General features: G+C 38.4%; 1 protein-coding gene across 1 annotated transcript in view; it reads right to left on the reverse strand.

Annotated features, from left to right (window-relative positions):
* tnfrsfa (tumor necrosis factor receptor superfamily, member a) overlaps window positions 1-23772 on the reverse strand; it is a 30363-nt gene extending 6591 nt beyond the window's left edge. Inside the window, exons 1-3 of the mRNA XM_017427572.3 lie at window positions 23513-23772; window positions 7207-7378; window positions 3970-4101 (exon numbers count right to left, since the gene is read on the reverse strand). Coding sequence (XP_017283061.1) covers window positions 3970-4101; window positions 7207-7378; window positions 23513-23545 — 337 coding nt within the window. The 5' untranslated portion in view covers window positions 23546-23772. The remainder of the gene's footprint in view (window positions 1-3969; window positions 4102-7206; window positions 7379-23512) is intronic.
* Between the last annotated feature and the right edge of the window lie 543 nt (window positions 23773-24315).

Genomic DNA, 24315 nt, shown 5'->3' on the forward strand with positions numbered 1-24315 from the left:
ACTAACTCCAAATACTTTCTTTGGTTTTCACCTTCCGGCAGTGGGTGATAATGGTTTTGTCTGTGTGTGTGTGTGTCTGTTAGCAAAATCTCTTTTGAGCCACTTGGTGGATTTGAATAAAACTCTCAGAAAATAGCCATCAGATGCACAACCACAACTGATTAACTTATGTTGTTCCCCAATTTAAGATGGCTGCCCCAGCTAATCAAACTTAGCAAACACAAAGATGGCTATAACTCAGCCAGTTTTACAGACATGGAGATAAAATTTGGTGTGGTAGTAGCTGAGAATCATCCCCAACACATATTCCAAGCACTAACCGATCATGTGAGATCTTTGTTTAAAATTTTGTCATAAAGTGCAGCATGCGATATGCATTCCATATTCTTCAAGTAATGCAAATTTTTATATCAGAAACCACAAGACAGAGATTGTTGAGTGTCAGCTTAGTGTAGTGACAGCTGACTACAGCACATACAGAGAAGAACAGCTGTATAAATAATTTAAAACATAGGAGTGGGAGAACTGAGGAGTACAAGGATAATGCCATCTCATTAAATTGTTATGTGTGCTCGGTGTGAGTCTGTACCCCAGAATCTGATCAATGCATCAGAGAAAGATTTCCCCGTAATATGCAGATAAATAATTCATTCAGCTGATGGGAATTGTGCCTTAAATTAAAACCACGTTCTGCATAACCCCACAATATCCGTCACTGGTGAAATAACTTCAACAAAACCAAGAAAACTTTCAAAAACCTCAAGCAAAGCGTCTCAATGTGACACCATAAATCATTCATTAAATCAACAACATGAGCTCCCAACAGGAAGTTCTTAAGTGTTCCAGAAAATAGTCTAGTTCAGTTCAAGTGCAAGAAGTTCTCAGTCTGAGAAACTTTGAAATTTAAATAAACAACAAGAACGTTTCTGAAACGGTTAATAATGTTGGAGTACCACAGCATTGTTCAGAGGCCATACTCTTGTGTGACTGCTGCCATTCTAACACCTGAATATGCTTTCATCTAAACCGTTCCACTGTTGCTCTGACGGGATGGTTCAGGTTGTCGTTCTGCTGGAGAGTGAACCTCAGCCCCGGTATCAAGTCTTTTACAGTTTCTAACAGGTTTTCTTCCAGGATTACCCTGTATTTAGCTCCAGCCATCAAAAAGCAGAAGGTAAGAAGGTAAAAATAGAGCAAGTATGCTAAAACAGATTTCAGAGAACAGTGTTCTTGAAGGAATTAAAAAGATGTCAATGCATTTCTATGTGGAAGTTTTGTAAAAAAAAAAAAAAAAAGTTAAATATTTCAAAAAGTGTAAACAAGCCGTTGCACACTATTCCTAATCAGGTTAAAGGTTTATATATGAATGGTTAAAACAGCACAAAGTATGCAAAACTAATTTAGGGTTTTCCCCAGAAAAGAGGCTAAGCCCGGTGGTAGGTGGCCGTTGAGCAGCCGACTGCTGGCCGACTGTGATTTAGTAAAAAAAAAAAAAAGAATAAAGTTGACAAAAACTTAAGAAATATGGCTATTTATTATTTGATATTGTAAGATATTTGTGCCAAATATTTACACAACTACAGTTTTACAAAAAGGCACTTTTGAAATACTTTTTTTTAAACAAAAACACAATCAAAATAAATACGAATTGATTTCACCTAATTTAAGTCACATTTACAAATAAATTAAATTAACATATATGAAAAAGTGCAAACAAAGCACCAACACACATCTCACTTCCAGGCCACTGAATAAGAACAGAGAACTTTGAAAAACAGAGAGATGCTGTGCTGTGCGGTGCATATGTAATGCTGAATATAATAGCATCATTTACTGTTAAACAAGGATAATATTTTCACTAAGTATAAAACATGCTTACCATATTCGGTCTTGTAAAGCCACCCGCTGAATTTCAGCTCAACTAACCATTTTTGGTTAAACCCGCTCGTTCCATGTTTATTACTGCGGCTCCGACAACCTGCTAACTCCAGCGGTAGCTGAAGGCGGCTCGGCCTCAGGGCTTATTAGAGTCATGCAGGGCTCCGTGAACAGCGCGGACCTGAGCGCGCGGTGGGGGTGTTTATACTTGGTGCTTACGTTGGGGCAATACGCTATGTAATCAGTGGAAATACGGTAAAAAGAGAGAAGATGGTTGAATGTTAACAGTTAACACCAAGTTATGAAACGTGTAGGACGTGACACCACGTGGGGCCTTCACGCAGGGGCGGGGACAGCGCGATTGTGTCACTGTTGGCGCGCGCACCCTCGCAGGGTGAGGTAGATAAAGGCAGCGGTTTTGGGTGAGCAGGTGGGGAAAAAATGTGCATAAAAAATGATGTATTTATAAGCCAGGCTTATAAAATGCTGGGGGAAACCCTGTAACTCAGTTGCAAAAATGTCCAACTATAGAAAGATAAACAACATGAATACTGACTCAATATTTAAACAATAAAGTATTTAAGAGAAAAAAAAATACTACATCAATAAAGTTTAGAGGGAGGTGGAGTGGATAAATTGCAGGTAAGATTAAAATTATTTAACTTGAAGGAGCAAAACTATATTTGACCAGGTGACAATTAGGGGAGTCTTAGAAGGAAGTAGTGAGATTTAAAGAAGAAAATAAAGTATTTAACAACCAGGCAGGGGGTGGCACAGCAGGGCAGTGATTAGAGCTGTTGCCTTCCAGCAAGAAGGTTGCAGGATTGCTTCCCGGCCTGGGGCCTTTCTGGGTGGAGTTTACATGTTCTGTTTACTCCGTGTGGGTTTACTCCAGGTACTCCAGTTTTCCTGCATGTTAAGTAAATTGATGACTCTAAAATTGAATGGTTGTTTGTCTATATGTGGCCCTGCAATGGACTTGTGACCTGTCCAGGGTGTCCCCTGCCTCTTGCACAGTGACTGCTGGGGATAGGCACCAGCTCCGCGCGACCCAAAATGGAGAAGAGGGTAAAAGAAAATGGATGGATGGACAACCTGTACTCATGATTAATTTATGTGCATTGTCCTTTTAAATAATAACTAAAAACCAAAATGTCACACGGTCAGAAATCTCACATATCTCACACATACACAAAAGACAACAACAAAAACTTTTCTCAGTTTTAAAACTGCAATAAATGAGTAGAAACACGTCCCGTGTAACTGGAGTCTCTTTTCTGAAGCTCCTGTCTTTCATTGGACACAAAGACACCCAGTGTGGGGAGACAATGGCACACAGCCCCACCCAGCTCAGCCAGGTAAGACAGACGCACAAGCGTCTCCAGGGACAAGAAACACGCTCACATTCAGCTCACGAAACAAAAACAACAAAGACACACCCTGCTGCTCCATGTAACATCATAAGATCACATTTTCATGAGTGGCTGTGAAAGGCGGGGGCACACACAAAGAAGTATTAACTTTCCTAAGACAATATATCTTTGACAATGCGGACTATCTGATCCAATCTGTGCTTATCTAATTTTTAAAGGACTGACTTAAAAAAAAGCGATTCAGTGAAGTGATAGATTATTTATTTTCTTTTAAAACAACACAAGAGATCTGATGAAACTCCTTTTTGCTTTAACCTGACACAATTAATCTACTGTCCATGTCTGAGTACACAAAATACAGGGAAATAATGTTTTTGTTTTTTTTACTGAACAAGTCCCGACTGACTGACAACTACCTGATAACAGTTGGGATAATTGTCATTTGTTACACAAAGCTCAACATAGTTTTGACTTGTTGATCATTAGGCTGCAATGGGCTTAAGTTGAAAATTAACTGGACAAAATAATTTTTTCGTTGTAACCCTAATTATATTGTTAAACGGGAGAAAAATGACGCTGATTGTCTGAATCCATCTTATGTGGACTGCTTGCGAAGGAAAAATAAAAACAGATTTAATTTATTTCCAGTAACTTTAAAAAAAAATGGTTCATGTTAAATTATAACACGCTGGTGGAGGTGGAAAAAAAATGGGGTTACCTAGGCGACAGTGTGTGCACGGCAAACAGCGGTTCATGCCGTTGGAGTGCTCAGTGTATGCCTGTCCATTTTCGCAGGAAACACACGTCCCTTGTTCTTGGTCTCTTTCACAGGGCTTCTGCACGAAGGTTCCTGCATTAAAAAAGAAAAATTATTTAAATTAAAAATACAATCAGGGCAATGATACAAATGTCACTGATACAGCTAATTCGATGTGCTGGGAGTTTTAACTTCATTAACGTCACACGTTTTCTGCCGAAGCAGGAAGGTTTACCACTGATTCCAGCTGTAAACTGCGGGAATCATAACAAATCGTTTCAGGCTTGTTTATGAGTGTTGAAATGTGACAGTTTCATGTCAAAGATGAGATTTTTCCACGACAACTCCATTTCACCGGAACTACAAAAAGATTCATTAAACTACACAGAGGGCTGACCTACTTTGCTGCCTGATTATCTCCCTTATCATCTACGATCAGGATCAGTTCAAGCATGTAGTGGATAAAACCACTTGATTCTCATGTGTTTTTTGGATTTATCTGCTGCACAAGTAAAAATAATAATAAAAAATGCTTTGGGGGCATATTACACAGGTCAAAAACATCTTCAGTTGAACTCAAAAGTTTGGATTTAAGTTTGTAGCAACAGATAAAGGAAAACAATCTCTTAAGTGAAATGGACATGACAGCAGAGTTTCAGCAATGCAACATTATTCTTAAATAGTTTAATAGAATTTACTTTTGAATTATATAATGCATGCAATCTCATAATACAAGCATCACCGGACAAAGTTTGCAGTTTTCTAGAAATCATTTATGAACCAAACAGCCTGTTGTTTGTTCTTAAAGAACAAATAAAAACACACAATAATAATAATAATAAAAAAACAGACTTGATGAAATATAAAACAGCATTTCTTAGAAATGAGTGGTAAATGAAATAACTTCATCAGCTAACAGCACAAAAGAGTAATTGCATCTTGACTTAATTATATTCTAAGCTCAGGGGAAAAAAAATTAAACAACCTTATTACATTATGTACATGATTAATTAAAAAGGTTGGTGCTTTTAATGACTTGGGAGTTAAAAATAAACTTGACTTCGAACCCTGCACTCTTCACCGTTTTTCCCCTCAATTTGCTTTCTCCTCCTGGCTATCACACATTATTTCCAGACGTGACGCCCGAGGACAACACTTCCAAACCAAGGCTTTTCCTGCACTATGTTTTGAAATTCCAAACTTTTCCAGACTCAACATACTGAAGTTTTCAGTATGTGACTTTACTGTGATTCACTGTGACTTACTATGTTTGTACAGTGGTGCTGTTTGATGATCTGTGTATGTATGTATGTATATGTATATTCAGTGATTTTTTGTTTTAATTTACTTTACAACGCATATTAGGAGGATAAACAACTACATTCAATTATAAAAGATGTCCGTTTTTCGTTTACTGATGATCTTGTCTTCTTGACCAGCCAAAAATGTTTTTCGATCAGTATTTTACCAAATTCCTATCATCCAAAAAATGCAAATCTGACTGAATCAATATATTTTTTAAGACTTACATAAACACACATAAACCTGCTTGTGTGCTAAACAGCTAAATCAGTCTTTTTCCTTGGTGACATTACACACAGTACATCAAGAGGATGAGACATTTCAGTCTGCAAAAACTGGCAGTCCTGGTGGAATATGAACCAAGTGCACATTAGTGTTTCTGTGTTCATCTTTCGGAAATTAGTATTTTTTTAAATGCGCAGGGTAATAAGAGTCTTGAAACACTCATGTTTTTCCATGCTTTGTCGTTTTTCCCCCCATACGTTTCCAAACTTCGAAAATGCTAAAATGAAATTCTCTTCATGAGTTGTGAGGATGAATAATGTAATTTACATTCTCAACCTTTTATTATTGATTTTATTTCCTTAAAGTGTAATAAGTTTAGTCTCACTGAGAAATGTGGATAAAGTTCATTTGTACTTTTTCCAGCCATGCATTTAGAAACAACATGGCCTAGATGACTGAGAATCCCCGAACATGTTGAATAACTACTGCAAAATTAAACTCGATTATTTCTGAAGAAATGTCATGGGGTTCCAATGGCTTCTGCCAATAATAATTGTAACAATTTAAGCTGACAGAATGCCAACAATCTGATAAACTTTAAAAGATGTGTAAATTATGTAGGATTTAAAAAAAATGCAAAAGTTTAGGAAAAGTTACTGTGTGACATCATCAAACTAAGTTGAACATTCTGAGGTAAAATCTCCAAAAAGCATCAAATTTAAACTGTGACCATGTAAAAACCACAAGAGACATCAAAATGTCAGTTCAGTCATATAAAGTCCAACTTTTTGTGCCACAATCTTAAAAAAAACCGTTACACCAAAATCCCTTTGTTTATGGGTGACTTTTCCAATTTGTTTAAGTCATTTATGGTACTGCTACTAAAACTCAGGCCACACTGTTCCTGATTGACATGCATTTGTTGATATTAAATTGTGGGAGGAGATGCAAACTAAAAGTAACAAAAACTGAAGAATAACAGGCAAATCGTATTAAGGTTGCTTTAATGCTAATGAACTGGCATACCTAATAAATTTAGTTTTCTACTCTTTAATTTCCTAAATATTTGTTATATTAAAACACAAAACATGAGACACTGGCATTAGATTGTTCTAAAAGCAACTGAGATAAAAAAAAAAAAACAGTGTGTACCAAATGTTAGAAAATCTAAAATGATTATTCAGCTGTTTATCTGCATGTTTAACTACTTAACCATGTTTAGTTTCAGCTAGACTGTATTCAAATTTATGCTACTGAAGGGCGTGAAGTTCTGCAGAAACTGAATCAAGAAAAAATACTAACTTCCACAGTGTTTTCGTATAAAACGCCTAAAATCTGACCAAAAACACAGAGCCAAACTACTGCATCTTTACTAACTTACACCATGTTGTGGTGCTGGATACAGAAACTAGGATGAACACATCCAAATGTTGTGTGGAGGATAATTACAGAAAATGACTGTGGCCAAATTAACTTTGTAACCAATAATACAATTAAATTATATGAAATTTGTAACACAGTTTAACTTAATTTATGACTTTAGACCTGTTCCAAAGATAGCTCAAGCTTGCACTAAGCTCAAGCTGTAGTAGAGGATTTAGAGTTGTGCTGTAGGTGACAGGAAATTATTTGTTTTTTGTGTTTTTGCGTCAGGCTTGTTATCGTCCTTACCGGCCTGGCAGTTGAGGCAGCAGAGCCCCTGATGGTGGTACTGCTCATTCTCGACGCAGGTCCTGTGGGATCGGAGGAGGGTGATGTTTTTGTAATCCTCTCCAGACCACTGTGATGCCGGAGCTTCTGCTGCGTGACAAACGGGTCCGATGAAGAGCGCTGCCACGAACACCTGCACCATCAAGGTCAGGGAGACAACAAAAGAAAAAAGGGGGAAAAGGGCATGAGCTTTGATTTTCTTTCCCCTTGTTGTGTTAACAATATATAAAGTCACTCAGTGAAACTGTTGAGATGAAGGACAGTAAAGAAGGGAGCGTATCTTCATAGGGAACCTTGTGTGAGCAATCTCTGACTTAATGTGAACCATCTGATCTGCACATCTGCTGTGGGGAAGCAATTAAAGAAGCCACGCAGCCTCTCACAACCAGAAGCAACATGGTAGTGTGTGTGCAGAACATGGGGATATACACTAACGTACACACATTGAGCGCAGCATGCAACCAAATTTAATTATACTCCATGATCTAGTTTCCTCTGTGAGAGTCTGCTTCCTCTGTTGTGAGAGTAACGGAGAGAGAGTTTGATAAGACCAACTTGCAGCCTGATGCTTGTATCAGATGTGATCCTAGAAATCCATTCATGTGATAGATAATAACAGGCTTGTGTAGGTGGGGTACAGAGAAGAATACAGCCGAACACTTTAGTGTGCCCCCCAGGCGATGGTGTTTATTCACACGCTTTTCACCATGTCAATGTGAGAAGGCCCCATTCACTGGCAAACAACACACTTTAGTGCCTCTACTTCAAATGACCCACATTCTTTAACCCGGGCTCTTTGAATGCCATGACATATGAAACCAGCACGAAGCGTCTAAAACGCAACAGGACACCTCCCTGGGTAAATGAGAGCCCTAGATTTGGAGGGTTTGACTCTCTTGTGCACCAGCCACCCCCCTAACAACCTCCACTAAAACATTTAGAGAAAATAGGGCCAGGTTAAGAAAAAAGAAGATGAGAGAAACAGTAGACAATAAGCTGAAGATGAGAGGGAAGTATATATATATATATATATATATATATATATATATATATATATATATATATATATATATATATATATATATATATATATATATATATATAAAAAGGAGTGTGGGAGAATGTGAGGAATAAAGAGTCAGAAGGATGAACATGTTGAAGAAGAGACTCCTGACACCAGACTGGACTCTCTGGAGGGATGCCATGCCTTGTTGCTTAAAAGAACATTCCCTCTTTTCACTCTCCCTCTGCCTTTTCCCTTCTTCCTCTCCCTCTGCTCACGTCAGACTTTCCAAAGACGCTGAGAGGCAGACGACCGGCAGAGCAGTCACAATCACACCATTTAGATCTATCCAAACATTCTGGGAGGGGGGGCAGGCAGAAGGGAGGAGGTAAGGGGAGGGAGATAAAATGAGAGAGGAGACTAACAGCTTGCACGACACAGGGTGAGCTTTTACTTGAATATTCTATGTGTATGGCTGGACGGTAGTGGGGGGTGGGGGGGACAGAGAGGCATGGAGTTAGGAAACGAAAGTAGAAGATTGTGTGAAAAGGGAGAGAAAAATCAGTGTATAAGCACATGAGCATGGCAAAACAGTGGAAAGAAAAAACCCAACTGGAAAAATGTAGGAGCACTAAAGGTACTCCTACTTCACACAGCTGAAAAAGTGNACACACTTTCCCCCCCCCCCAAAAAAAAAAAAAATCTATGACTGTTTTGTCCCATCGAAAAGGTAAAATTTGGGGGTGTTTTAACAGTGAAAAGTTCTACAATGTGAGCTTTGTTCAAACCCGTCAGCTGCAGTCTCCCACAGCACTCTTGCCGCTTGCTGTCAGTATTTTTCTATTATTAATAAAAGTTATATAAAGAAACGATGGTATAAAACTTTAGTGTTCATAAAATCTAAAATACAAAGACTCGGCAAAACACAAGAACAAAAAAAGGGAAATAAACTGATTTTAAGTTTTAGTGTATTGTGATTTGTTACTTTTGTGACTTCTGTATAAGGTTGGGAGGTAAAATCTATTTACAAAGGTGCATGGCATTGGCAACATAGAAGATTCTGAACCCATTTTCAAATATCAGAAATTGATTTTATTTATTACCATTAATCTGTGGTGCCACTTTAAGAGGGTCAGAAGAGTAGGTGCTGTGCAGTGCCATTTGTCATGGAGTAGAAACATGTTGCAGTACAGTTGTGTGTTTTCACATCTTTATCTTTTCTTTGCTGAACACTGAAGAATATATGTCTGTAAATAATAATTTTAACATGACTAAGTTTGGTAATGACTATGAAACCTCTGATTTGTGATAAACATGATGCTAATTACTTTTCAATGGCATTTTTGATGTTCAGTTTACATTTATGCTATTTGTTGGGCAGCAGCCTGTGATAATAAAATTTTTGACATATGTAATTGCTTTTGTTTTATTAAGCATGAAATATAAAAATCAGTATTTGTTTAAAATAAACCATGGTCATTTAAGTTTTCAGTATAACTGAAATGCATCAATAATCGTTTTATTATCATATTGCAGCACTCAGTATCACGAGGTGACTAAAGGTTCTCTCCCCTACTTCTGTAATTTGTTTTGTTGCATGTTTCTGATTCAGTCCTAAGCTGTTGGGTTTGTTGCTGTCTGACAGGATTTTTTTTTTTTTGTCACCCGTTTTTTTTTTTTGTGACCAGTTTTGAAAATCCTGTTTTCTATGTTTTGTTGATATGTAAAAATAATGTCTTTTTTGTTTTGTTCTCTGACTGGGCTGTGGTTTTAAAAACATTTCATAATGTTCTTGTGCATTTTTGAATTTCTGATCAGTCAGTTTTCAGCCTTGATTTAAAGAAATTTAGTGTTTCTGCTGTTTTGCAGTTTTCTGGGAGTTTATTCCAGATTGATGGTGCATAGAAACTGAAAGCTGCTTCTCCATGTTTGGTTCTGGTTTTGGGGGTACAAAGTAGACGAGAACCAGAAGACCTGAGTGTTCTGGAGGGTTGATACGAAGATAGTAAGTCTTTAATGTATTGTGGTGCTAGATCGTTCAGTGATTTATAAACTAATAGAAGTATTTTAAAGTCTATTCTCTGCGCTACAGGGAGCCAGTGTAGGGACTTTAAAACCAGGGTGATGTGCTCTATTTTTCTGGTCTTAGTGAGAACCCAAGCAGCAGCATTTTGGATCAGCTGCAGCTGTCTGATTGATTTTTTTGGCAGACCTGTGAAGACACTGTTGCAGTAATCGAGACGACTAAAGATGAATGCGTGCATAATTTTCTCTAGGTCTTGTTGTGACATTAGTCCTTTAATTCTGGAGATGTTCTTCTGGTGGTAGAAAGCCGACTTTGTAACTGTTTTTAAGTGTCCCATAAGGTTCAGGTCTGAGTCAATGACCACACCTAGATTTTGGGCCTGATCACTAGTTTTTAGCTGTAATACCTGAACCTGTGCACTCTTGATCATTCCTCTTTAGGTCCAAAGATAATAATTTCAGTCTTGTTTCTGTTCAGCTGGAGAAAGTTTTGGCACATCCACGCATTGATTTGTTCTAAGCATCTGTTCAGTGCTAGGATAGGTTCAGAGTCACCTGGTGACATCGTAATATAGAGCTGTGTATCATCTGCATAGTTATGGTAACTAATGTTATTACTTGTTATAATCTGGGCTGCAGTGAACTGCATACACCACTCCGCTCAGTGGTGTATGCAGTTCAGTGCAGCGAAGAATGTTCAGACCTTTATATTGGAGAGACCAAACAACCTCTCCACAGACGCATGGCTCAACACAGGAGAGCCACCTCTTCTGGACAGGACTCAGCGGTTCACCTACACCTCAAGGATAAGGGACACTCCTTTCAGGATCAAAATGTTCATATTTTTAACTGAAAAGACAGATGGTTTGACAGGGGGGTAAAGGAAGCCATCTATGTCAAAAGGGAGAAACCAACATTAAACAGGTCTCAGATTCCAGCTTTCAAAAACGTAATGGAGCTTTAGGACTTATACCCAGTCAGTTTCACCCATCAGTGAGTCAGACAAACAAGGACCCTAACAAGCCTCTATTGTTAGGAGAGCGAGAACAATTTGCAAGCAATCCAGCTTACATCACATCTCAGCTTTAAAAGCTCAACTTTACACTCTCTATTTCTGAATTGAGAAAGCTCCTCGGATGAAAAGCAAAACGTCTTCAACTACAGAATAGAAGTCCAGTTTTTGTTTTTTTTAACCTTTTTTGAATTTACCATGGCCTGGATGAAGTTTCTGTGGTTTAGGTAGGATTTGAACCAGCTGAGTGCTGTGTTGAAGAGTCCGACCCAGCTCTTCAGTCGCTTTAATAATATATCATGGTCAACAGTGTCAAATGCTGCGCTAAGGTCCAGTAGAACCAACACTGTGGTTCTTCCATAGTCTGTATTTATGTGGATGTCATTGAACACTTTGACGAGGGCAGTGCTGTGGTGAGCACGGAAGCCGGACTGAAAGATATCAAAGCGATTGGTCGTTGTTAAGAAGCTATTTAACTGTTGAAATACAGCTTTTTCAATAATTTTGCTGATGAATGGAAGGTTACAGATTGGCCTGTAATTCTGCAATAGTGATTTATCCAGATTGTTCTTTTTTAACAGAGGTTTGATAACTGCTGTTTTTAGAGCCTGGGGGAAAACACTAGATGAGAGAGATGAGTTTACTATTTGAATCAAGTCAGATGCAATGACAGGAAGAACTTTCTTAAAGAAAGTTGTAGGAAGGATATCTAGACAGCAGAAGGATGAACTTAATTGATTTAAGCTTTTATGGGTGAGATGGTGAAATACAGCCATTTTCTCTGCATTTGATATGTTTGGCATCGTGGCATCGTGGCATCGCGCGGCATCGCGCGGCATCATGATTGGGTTTGGTGTGGATGAGCAGATTAACCTTCTAATTTTTGTAATTTTCCCTGTGAAAAAGTTGGCAAACTCATTGCAGGCCCTGGTAGAGTGGAGTTCAGATGGTAAACTCACAGAAGGGTTTGTCAACCTGTCAACTGTGGCAAACAGAGCACGAGAGTTGTTAATGTTTTTGTTTATGATTTCTGAAAAAAATGTTACCCTTGCATGTTTTAGCGAAGAGTGATAACTTTGCAGCCTTTCTTTGTGGATTTCATACTAAACGTGAAGTCGAGTTTTACGCCATTTACGTTCAGCCCTTCAACAAAGGGTTTTCTCATTTCTTACAAAGAAGAAAATGTTTCTGGTTTTGTTTTCTGTACTAAATCTAAAATTATATCTAAAAACAGAAAAAAGAAGCAAATTACTACAGTAGGAAAGCTGCAAATATTAAATTAACTAATTATTGGATTAATTTAAATGTACTGGGACATACAGACAAGTCCAGAAGAACATGTAATGTACTATAACATTTGTTGAACAGAGGCTGCTTTTACAAAAGAAATTAAACCACGTGTCTTTTTTAATAACCCAAAACTGCTAAACTACAATGAAAATACAATGGCATAAATTCACTGTGTACATAAACACTTTGGCTGCCATTAAGTGGTTTACTTTTACCTCTTTAACCAGTGAGGAGGAAGACCAGAGTGACCATAACCTCAGTGTGGAAAGCCTTTCAAACCCACAATCCTTGGAAAGCCTCCAACATGAGCTGAAGTGGCTCAGTCCACTTCAGTCTCCTCTCTCTACCCTCTGTACAATGAGGGAGCTCTGCTGCAGATTATTTCATACAACAGTGTCCTATTGTCGTACAGTCTGCCTCTATGATAAGTTTGTGCAATGCTTTTGTGGCAGAAAGTTAAACTAATAAACGTTAGAATAAAATAATGAGGGACTTTCTGTGTATCTGACAACAGTAGCACTCCTCCACTTCCTCTGAACACCCTGGGTTCTTCCAAATTGCCTTGGCACAATCTCTACAAATGCCATGTACACTGAGAATGCATTTGTGAGTGAATGACAGGACATCCTTTCAGACAAGCCAGGTCATCAATGGGCCATTTACAGGGCTGTCATCACTCCATATCTCCTAACAGCAACTAAAAAAATTAACCAAGGGGGATTCTTCATTTCATATTTGGCAGATGATTTTAATCCCATCTGACTGATAAGCAATGTCATGATGCTACTTTTCATATATATATATACCTAGAGGAAGACCTCACTCTGCTCTTCATACTTCTCCTATTAACAAATAATTTTCCTTTATCAGTATGGCACCTATCATGCAACAGTTCTGATGCTGTATAAACATTCTAGAAGTGTAGTTTAGGAACATAATTCACATTAATCCAACAACATTTTGTTTTTTTACATTTTTGCCCCAGCCAGAAAAAAAAAACAGAAAAAAGAAATTGAAAAAGCCAAAGCTGGTTTTCTTTAGCTAAGATAATCAATATGATCTAGGTTTTGAATGACTCTCAGCTGTACACCGGTTTAATGCAGCACAGTTTATCAGTCTATAGATCTCTGCAAGCCCTGAGACAACAGAACAAACCGATTATCAACCCATTTTTATGCTGCACTGAAGAATTCAGCTTTTCTTTTTTTAATATCACGTCCGCCTCCAACAACCACAACAAAGAGTGTGTACACTACAGCCGCTACAACTTACTGTCATGTAATCATCAAAACCTCAACAATATGTTAGGGGGTTACATCATATGTGACCTTTTGTGTTTTATTTCTCTGGACTTTTCTGACACAATTTTTAACCTTAATGGTTACACACACACACACACACACACACACACACACTCACACCTCCCCACTAACTAAATAACTACATTCTAAGTAGGAATGTCCTGATCAAGAGTTTTTGTCCGCGACCAGAGTCATTTAAGATCTGATTTAATATCTGCTGAGAGTCTTAATCTGATATTTAAACGTTTTAAAGCACAGACTTGCAGGAGAAATCTAAGTACATTACAATTCTTAAAATAAGTAACACCAGGTAGCTCTACAGTGCAATAAAGAAATCCTGTATTTAAACTGTTCCTCATGTTGTTTTTGTATTGCAAGGAAAACTAATATCCCCACTTCCACATAGCATAGAATGCAAAAGTATAAATAAAATATAAATAAAAAGGCATTTGTGCATGCAGCTCAGTATGTTTATGAACAAATGAAGTCATCCAGAGTGATAAACTCTGTCATCCATTATGTAATCCTTTTTGCCTTATCACAAGAAAGACACAATCTGTAAAGATTGCAAGTAGCTTAACAATTGCTTTCATTTTCTATTTTAAAATGCTTCCATACTGCAGAAATGCTGTCATTACACAACATTTCACAGCAGATGTAACAACAATACAGATCTGGAGTGGAGTTGGTCAGCTAGCCCAATACTGAATGTCTTAACCCTCTGGAGAGAGGAGGGATAAGACATGCAGACACAGGATATCACTAACTTAGCTCTGTGCCATCAGGGTCCCTGAATCAGAGAGGTGATCCAAAACCATATCCCATGGTTCCCTATACTGTGATGCTGGGAGTACACTGGTGTGTCTCTCTACAACATAGGTAGGATTGGTGCTCAACTCTGTGGGTTGCCATACAATCACACAATGGTCCTTCATGGTAATGCAGATTCACCTGGTATGACTCTGTTATAATGTTAATGGAAGACTGATCAATGGGACACTAAACTGGTTGCTGTACAATTTTAAGTCCTGCCCCTTCATGTAAACAAACAAGACATTTGCCTCAATAAAAAATAAAAATACAGTTCAGATCTTTTTTTCAGGTGTTGATTTTTGTTGATTCGCATAACTCTTACCTTGCTGCTGTTTGTTTAAACACGTATTTTTTATAATACACTTAATTTCAATTAGTTAGTTTAGGCTTTAAGAAAAGGGTTATGTTGTACTGTGATTGACATTGTCATGGCCTATTAATGAGTTGGGAGGTTGTGCCGGTGGGATTTTTGTATGGAGGGTGTAGGCCCTTATCCCTAGTGTTGCACCCAAATAACAGACAAGCAAACAAACAAACAAAAAATCTGGCATTTTGGCTACAATTCTTAATAATGGGAGAAATTTGGAGATGATTCATCCTTTTTTATTAATGTTGATGGTTAAGACGCAGTGCTTTACTCTGCTGTAAAGACTCCAGTACTTGTGTCTGAATGGGAGGTGTAGATGTCATTGGGTTCAGTAATGCTTGGTCTGTCTTGGATAACCAGATAACGATCCATCCTCAGTGTCTGCTGACCTTCCCTCACTGTTTTAACTGACTATCAAACTCTCCAGGAAAAACCTGATAACACTACTGATCTACTTCTGATGCCACCACCTATGCCTCCAGGTGCCCATTATAGATGTGGAGCCTCTTGCAGGTTAAATCATTTGGACTCCCAACACTAGTCTGCATGTGGACCAAATTATGTCCAAATAAGACCATTCCTTCTGTCTGCTGAACTTATTGTCAGAGTTAATGATGGATTTTTAAAGGCCTGTTAAGTTACAGGAGAAACTCTCATACTACTTTGTTTAACTAGAGTTCATAGCCAAACAAATTAAATGGGTCAAAAGTTTAACTTCTACAACATTACTTAATAAAAGCTGTTGCATTGTGTTGCCCTAAAATAAACAGATAAATCCCAAATTATGGAGGATTTATAGAGGCTCTTTGACCTGAAAAAACATTTAGAAAACACCACCACAATCATAACAGAATTCTTCTGTGCAAAAGGCAAAACAACCACATGTTTATGGGAGTGAATTCTGAATTATTCAAAAACAGCCTCTCATTTGAATTCAACATTGTTGTACTTCCGCCCCTAATTAGGATTTTGTTTCTAAATGTTTCTGTATGCTTCCGTAATTATAGCAGCTGGTTCTGTATTGTATAGTTCAGATCTCCCAAGGCCAACCCTGACAGGACAGTGTATGCTCTCTGCTGTACAGATAAATCCTGGCATTCCCTGGAGGCAGGCGGGAGGAGGGGGATGGGGTGCCCATGCACAACTTTCCTTGAGTGATAAATTACACTGACATTTTGTGTGAGATGATGAAGACAAGTACAAGCCAGCTGCTGTCAGGAGAATTAACTGTGACTCTTGATACCGCTCTGTGAATAAATCCAAAGTTCAGCCAAGCTCAGATACATTCATCTTTATAAAAGTGAACGGAAAACGAAGGCGAATGACTCCGCTGTCAGCTCTCAGAGAGCGCTAACAGTTTGAAAACCACAGTGTAGGGCCACAAACACACACACTGCAGTACACATACGCACGTACAATGGAGTGCACAAGCGTGCGTGAGGTGTATGTGTGGGAGCGTGTGAAATGAGGCTGCCCCCTCCTCTCAGGGAGCACAGGAAGCTCGAGACAATACCGAGGCTTCATACAGGGTTCAGCTCCAAACTGTTCCCCTCAGAGAGGGCCCAGCACCCGATCAGACCCACAGCACATCCGCCAGCCTGGATATTTATAACTCAGGGAAGCTGCAACTCCACGACACAAATTCTTCAGTTTCCTCAGGAGGTGTGCCTCACTGATTACATGAGTGTGTCACAAGCAGGTTGTGCCTCAACAAGAACTTGAAAAACACAAGGACACACAAACTCTGATCTTTTGACAACAGTGGTAATGAGTTTCTTCAAAGGTACAAACCACAAGTTAGTGAAATGACTGGAAGTGACACACAAACAGTAATGTTTTGGTGGGGGAGGGGAAGAGCGCAGGACCCCCAACAGTTTAAAAGTTGTAATCAGGTGACACATTTCCAGATGGTTTGCAATGTGGAGGTGATCTTTGAGGTTTTCATAGAGCACACATCACTGTGAGTCATGCAGCACGCTCTTTAAGACTGAGAAAAAGACTCCAAATTCAAACACTAAATGAAATTTATGTGCTATTAAGTTAACCATTTTAAATTCTGACTGGGCTTGTCACGGAGGAGCAGAGACTCACAAGACAACTCTGGGAGGGTATGAGAGTCAGAGAAGAGCAGGAGGATATGACTAACACAAGCAGGAATCCATCAGCTCACCCCAGAAACAATCACATTAAAGCTCACCTTTATGTTACAGAGAAAGAGCACAGAGTGCTGGCAGTTTAAACCCTCTCTAAACAAACCGCAGCAAAAATGCAGAATATGCGCCTGGTGGAGCAGATCAACATTACTAAAGTGGCCATCGATAGCTGGAATTCATGGCAGATTTATGTCTTTGTAAACAAATGTTCATTCTGTAGGCAGAGACTGAGATTGTTTGAAGACTCAAAAACTTTTATTGGGATGAAGTTGTTTCACTCAGAAGAGCAGGAAGTTAAAGAATTTGGCAAACCTTATACCACTCTGGCTTCATGTTATGTCACGTTTCCTGTACAGAAGTGCAGAATACAGACTACAGACTATTATGTCGACCTGCCAGTTGTTAGTCTGATCACATAGCTAATCTGTGACTAATAAATCTAGGCTCTGTTTAAAAATACCTGTGTAAGGCTTTCTGACATCAGAAATGAAACTTTGTTTTCCACTTTTGGTTTGGAACTTTTTTCCCCGTCAAGTAAATAAATACTGATAATAAAAAATAAAAAATGTAAAAAAAAATAAATTACCCAATGGAGGTGGCTGATGCCCCTCAGTAGACTCAGCTCAACCTTGTAAAATAGAGGAAAAAGTATTAAACATTTTCCATATCTTGAGATGAAAAACGCTTATCAAAAACAAATGCCTAGCATTCCTTTAAGGAATGCATATTACTCGCTGCCTTCAAAGCCAGAGTTTTAGACTAAGATTTTCTTGTGTTGAAAAATGACAGTTTTAACTGTTTTGGTCAAACCTTGAAAGTAAAATTATGTGCAATCTCACGCAATGAGATGCCACACTCAGAGTATGCACTGTGAGTGACTCTCAGCTACTACCACATCAAAGTTTAGCTCATTATCTGTAAAACAGACTGAGTTACAGCCAATTTATTGTTTGTTAAGGTTGATTAGTTGTGGTGGCCATCCTGAATTTGATTGATTCCAAAGGTTTTTCAGTTGTAGGTGTATTTCTTTCGGATAACTTCTGAAAGTTTTTTTGAAAATCCATTCATTGATTCATGAGATATTTTGCTAACTGATAAATAAAGTTGACTCTAAAAAGTTACTGGCAAAATTTTAAGCAAAGATCTCTAGCAATCTGTTACAGCTGGAATAAGTGTTGGGGATCATTCTTAGGTAACACCACACCAAAGTTTAGGTCAATATCTGTAAAATCCACTGAGTTGCAATCATTTTGCCATTTCTTTCTTTCTTTTTTTTAAAGGCCAGTTGGCTGCGGAAGCCATCTTGAATCAGGTTGGCTCCAAAGGTTAATCAGTTGTAGATCTACATGCAATGATTGCTTGGAGAGTTTCATTAAGATCCATCTAGTGGTTCATGAGATTTTTGGCTAACAGACAGACACACACACACACACAGACATGGGCAAAAACAATTATCACTCCAGTTTCACCTTTTGGCAATGTGCCATAATGAGATGATTGGAAATTGATATTTATATACGAGACTGTGCAAGAAAGCATCTTGTAAACACGGGTTCACCAATCATGCAACACAGAACTGAACAGAATACGAAATCTTCCTCAAATGTTAAAGTTTTATGTTTTAAAATTTGGATAGTATACCCTTTGTTTTGTTTTCCAAATGTCTGTTTGTGACAGGAAAAGCAAAAGGATTTAAAGCATTTCTAGATCACAAGTTCAACTGAAAAAAATCTAATTTGAACATTTGAAATAACTCTGACCTAACTGACAGAAAATCTATGCCAACAATTTTCCAACTGTAAAGATTTAACAGATACTGAGCAGTGAAGAGGAGCCAGTTCTCACACTTAAAAAAAAAAAAGTAACCAAAACTAGTGACTCATTAAAACAATTATCGATCATATATATATATATATATATATATATATATATATATATATATATATATATATATATATATATATATATATATATATANAATGGTGGCATATAAAAAGAGAAAACAAAATACTGACTTCTTTCTACAATTGTGCTGCTGATATTTATAAAAATGTCAGAGAGAAAGTCATCTTAAAGCACACTTATTGAGTCTTCCTCTCAGCCTCTTTAGATGTCATTCTAAACTCATCAGCTGTTCTCCAGAACTCAAAGCATCAGATTTCACTCTTTAATGACCAATGTCCTTAAAGATGACATCAAACTTCAGAATCATGTGACATCAGATGACTTCAGTGAAGTCCTGAGTTAATGAAAGCGTGCATATCTACACAGATTATGAACCGAAGGACACTGTGTGTAATCCAGAGTCAGTTGGGTCAAATTCAGAGCAGAATTAAAGGCCTAGCATTCCTGGAAGAAAGGAATAACACCCAACACATTTCATGCCTGTTTTAGACTAATCTCATATTGAGAAATGACAGAGTTCTTGCTGTTTTGTTTAAACCTTAAAAATAACATTATGCACAATCTGTTAGCACCCAGAGTAAGAGCTGGGAATGACTTATCTACAAGCACCAAAATTTAGCTTCATCACTGTAAAACTAACTGAGTTATGGCATTTATATGGCCATCTTGAACTGGGTTGCTCAAAATGTTAATCAGTTGTAGATGTCCATGCGATGATTACTTTTTGAAAGTTTCATTAAAATCTGTCCAGTGGTTCACAAGATATTTTGCTAACAAACAGAGTTGACGCCAACAGTTATTGCTAAAGTACTAGGCAAAACTCTTACACAAAGAGTAGGGCTTGAAATATGTGCTGGGGATAAGTCTCAGCTACTACCATCCCAAATTTGAGATCAGTATCTGTAAAACTGAGTTGTTTGTGTTTGCTAAGATCAAGTAGCTTTGGCAGCCATATTTAACCAAGTTGACTCCAGAAGTTAACCAGCTGAAGATGTGCATCCAATATTACTTTCTTACAGTTTCATTACCGATCCAGTGGTTTATGAGATAATTTCTAACAAAACACACAGAGGCAAAAACATTATTGCCTTCCTTTAAGCAGCTGATGACAATGATGGTGTCTGAGCTCAGTCTGTTTATCTCGTGATGTTTGACACAGTAAATTATATTCACTTGCCTCACCCCGTCATAGTTCAGGTGTGACTTGCGTGTACTGGTATGTGCTGCATGAGTGGGCAGCACCTGAACAGGTTGCACTCCCTGTGTGAGTCAGTATGCCTTTGATATCTTTACAGTGATTCACCTTTGTCACTGTAACAAAAACAGGTTTCTTTAGATTTATTAAATTTGTCTGCAATATGTAGCAAAAAGATAAAACAAAGACAAAACCACCTGGAGTCTGATAGTTGCTCTGCATTGCATCATTCAATGCCCCCTTAGCTTGTCTTAGCCACATGATCATTAGAGCTTTTCACATGGCAACCAAGCAGAGCAGTAAGAATATTAAAGGGATAGTCTGGTCATTTTTAAGTGGGGTTCTGTCAGATAGGAAAATAGTTAGCATCTTATCAGTTGTGACATCAGTCATAGAGTATAGAGTTTAAAGAAAAGGGCAGACATCTTTATCCAGGAAAGTACCTATAGGCTGTCCAAAAAAACAGCAGAAGTTATGATGTCATCACCTAATTTGCATAAGCGGCCAGAGAGGAATAATGTCATGGGAGAGGAAAAAAAGTGAGTATAAAACAACCTAAATATGCTTAGAACTACAAATGAACTTTCTGCTGTTGATTTTTGTTTTATTTAATGTCACAATTCCAACGTTCCTCTTTTACACGGGCTTGGGATCAGCAAAGGTGACCCTCATTATTTTAGTGCAGCGACTCATTTTCAACAAAGAAAATTCACATTTACACTGGCTTACAGTGAGGGTGGGATCAGCCAGTGGCAATTGGCCATGCCTGTGCTTATATGATCCATTACCAAGCAGCAAAATGAAAATGCAGCAGCAGCTGTTACAATGCCTTATAGTAGCCTACAATTTAATTTGTTTTTAAGTGAGAATGCTTTTATAGTTGTTTAAGTGTACAGGTTCTAAGGGTTGACAAATATTTGGTTACTTAATTTAGTCAATTGTTTTATTTTGTTAAATATAAAAAACACAGATTGGACAAAAAAAGAAAAGAAAAGAAAGAAAAAGGTGTTGTATATCAGCCCTGGTTTCTAGAGATTGCACTGGCCATAGAAAAACTCATATTGATTGATCTCTAGTACTAACTATTGATAGCTATTTGACATCACTTCAAAAATGACCAAACTCGCCCTTTAAGAGCAGCAACGCAGTCAGTTTGTTGGCTGCTGCTTGACTCCATGTGCAAAAGTTTGGCATCTGCAAGTCCCAGATGTCAGTCCTGCCCTCGTTTGGTTGTCCACAGAGACAGGGGGGACCATTTCCTGTGTGAACCAACACCCATACACAGTAAGCAATCAAAGATAACAATCTAGTGTACATTTGCACGGGCATGACAATCCTAAGAAGTAAATTGATGCCACTAATATCAGCCTATCTGTATACTCCGGACAGGAAGTTTACAGGGTGGACAAGCACGTACACTCTGGCAATTTAAAAGTGTGTGCGTGTGTGTGTGTTTGTGAGAATGTGTGAGGGGGGAGTTGGAGAAGGGGGAAATGGGGATGAAGGGGAGGAGGGGGAGAGGGGTGAAGTTTCCTTGCAGTCCCTTAGCAACAAGGCCTCCAGAATGTACTGTGGTTTATAAAAGAGATAAACATTGACTTTGCCACCCAGAGACGTAAATCTGATTTCAGTGACGGAAAGCTGCACGACTTTAAACACAGATCAGACAGAAAACACACAAATAATAGATCCACAGTTGTTCCATTCACTTTGACAACGTTTACAGTGACAAGTTCCAGAGTGTGCGTCTGTTCTGAAATGCCACATGAGTTAAGTTCAGCTACACAACAAGCTTAACTCTGTTTCCTTCTGATCACATGTAGTAATTAAGCTGAAGTTGTGAGCATTCAGAGTACGTATTGAGAATCACTCTCAGCTACAACCACACCATTGTCTGCTATAGCCATTTTTATGTTGACCAATCCCAATTAGCTGTGGTGGCCATCTAAAATTGGACTGACTCCAACAATTAATCAGTTGTAGAGGTACATCCGATGGTTACTTCCTGAAAGTTTCATTCAAATCCATGAAGGTTCAAGCGATCTTTGGCTGACAGGCACACAGTTTTTACTCCAAATAGTTAATGGCAAAACTTTAAACAAAGAATGTGCGGTTTAGTGCTCAGAATATGTGTTGGGGATCAGTCTCAGCTACCACCACGCTAGATTTTAGGTTAAAATCTGTAAAACTGACTTGAGTAACGATCATTTTTGTGTTCTTTAAAGTCGCCTGGATTCAATAGCCATCCTGAATCGGGTAGACTCCAGCTGTAGATGTACATGCAATGAGTATTTCCTGGTTCATGAGATATTTTGCTAACAGACAAACAAACACACGCATAGATGCACACACACACGGGCCATAACATCATCACCAAAGTCAAAAGCACCATGTCACACACTCAGACCTGACAGTGACTTTACAGTGTCCAGCTGTGGAGTTGGAAAAAACAACAGGGATGTGTGTGTGTGTGTGTGTGTGGTGGTGGGTGGGGGGGGGGTCTGAAATAAAAAGACGTCTCTGTGAAGGTCTGAGAGGAGTAAACCTTCCTGGAAAAACAGCTACGAGGTTTTCTGTCTTTCACTGATTTTAGTTCAGTCTGCACACACTCTTAGCTGAAGCTTGCCTCTCCCCAGCAGTGTTATTAGGGCTTATAAAGGCTGTTATATCCGCAGTGACAGAGCCATCAATATGCTGCATGTCTGCACACTTTGACCACATGATGTCCAACACAGATGGTGGCTGGAACAGTGCAGAGAGAGAGAGAGAGAGAGAGAGAGAGAGAGAGAGAGAGAGAGAGAGAGAGAGAGAAAGAAAGAGAGAGAGAGAGGTGACTGATGCAGCACATGTCCTGAACCCAGAAACAAGAGCCGAGGAGGTTAAATGACTCAGATATGTACAGAAATAAACACTCAAATCAACAGCAACAACACACATGGTTGCTTCCTGTGTGTGAACTCCAGTGGGACAATGAAGAGGCTTGTTCCATCTTCTCACACAACTTCACAAGCCTGCCTGCTGTGATTTCAGCTCAAAAAACACAACCAGCGTCTGACGTCTTTTTTAGGAAAAACACTCAACTTCTGACCACTTTTTTAAAACAAATATAACATTATCAGCATTAAATGAGCTTCAGAAAGTAGGAATAAAAACGCACAGATAGTAAATTAAATCAACAGGGAGTTACTGCCGTGTTTACTTACATAAAGTTCCCCGACCATCAAGCCAAAGTTCATCTTGGGAACTTCGAGATGAGACTCAAATCCCAACGGCGTTAAAAACGACCAGCTTTAAAATGTCTTAAAAACACTAACTCGGAATGAAAAAGGTCTCAGAAACACAGGTCCAAGTTTAAATCTGTCCGTCAGCCGCTTTCTGTCATCGGTTCACTGAGTTACAGGCGAAAACTTTACAGCTTTTTCCTGAGCTTGTAGAAAGACACACGGTCTGAGAGCGAATGAGATTTTTTTTTCTTTTTTATGGCTCAACAACTGAGCGTGACGTCAGTCTGCCGACAGCCAATCACAGCGCTCCTGCTTGGTATAATGATTAAGCAGGTAAGCATCCCAACAACAACAAAACAATAGGGGTTTTGGGAAATGATTTAAATCCTCTGCTCTGATTTATTTAAACTTATTTTTTCTGTAGATATGTTAAAACAGCATACTTTTGCACCCTCACACAACAAAATGTGGATGACAGAAGCTTTACAATAACAGACAAGGATGAGTTACAACAACATCTAATTTCCCTTTAGGCTTCATGAGGTATTTTTGAATTGAACTGAATGGAGGTAAATTTTCAGAGGTGAGCAATAATCTGTGCAACAAATTCCTTTGTTGATAAAAAGGTCCCCGTTTATCAGACTTTTATTATTTATTTTTGTGTAAATGCTAATTCATCTTTTTTGCTCATTGATATCAAAACATTCAACTCATTCAGGAGATGGGTGTCATGTATTTTGGGTGTGTGTGGGTGTCTGTTGTTTTTATACTTTTTAAAAGAT

The sequence above is a fragment of the Kryptolebias marmoratus genome, linkage group LG14 (assembly GCF_001649575.2).
Source record: "Kryptolebias marmoratus isolate JLee-2015 linkage group LG14, ASM164957v2, whole genome shotgun sequence".
In the NCBI taxonomy this organism is placed as follows: domain Eukaryota; kingdom Metazoa; phylum Chordata; class Actinopteri; order Cyprinodontiformes; family Rivulidae; genus Kryptolebias; species Kryptolebias marmoratus.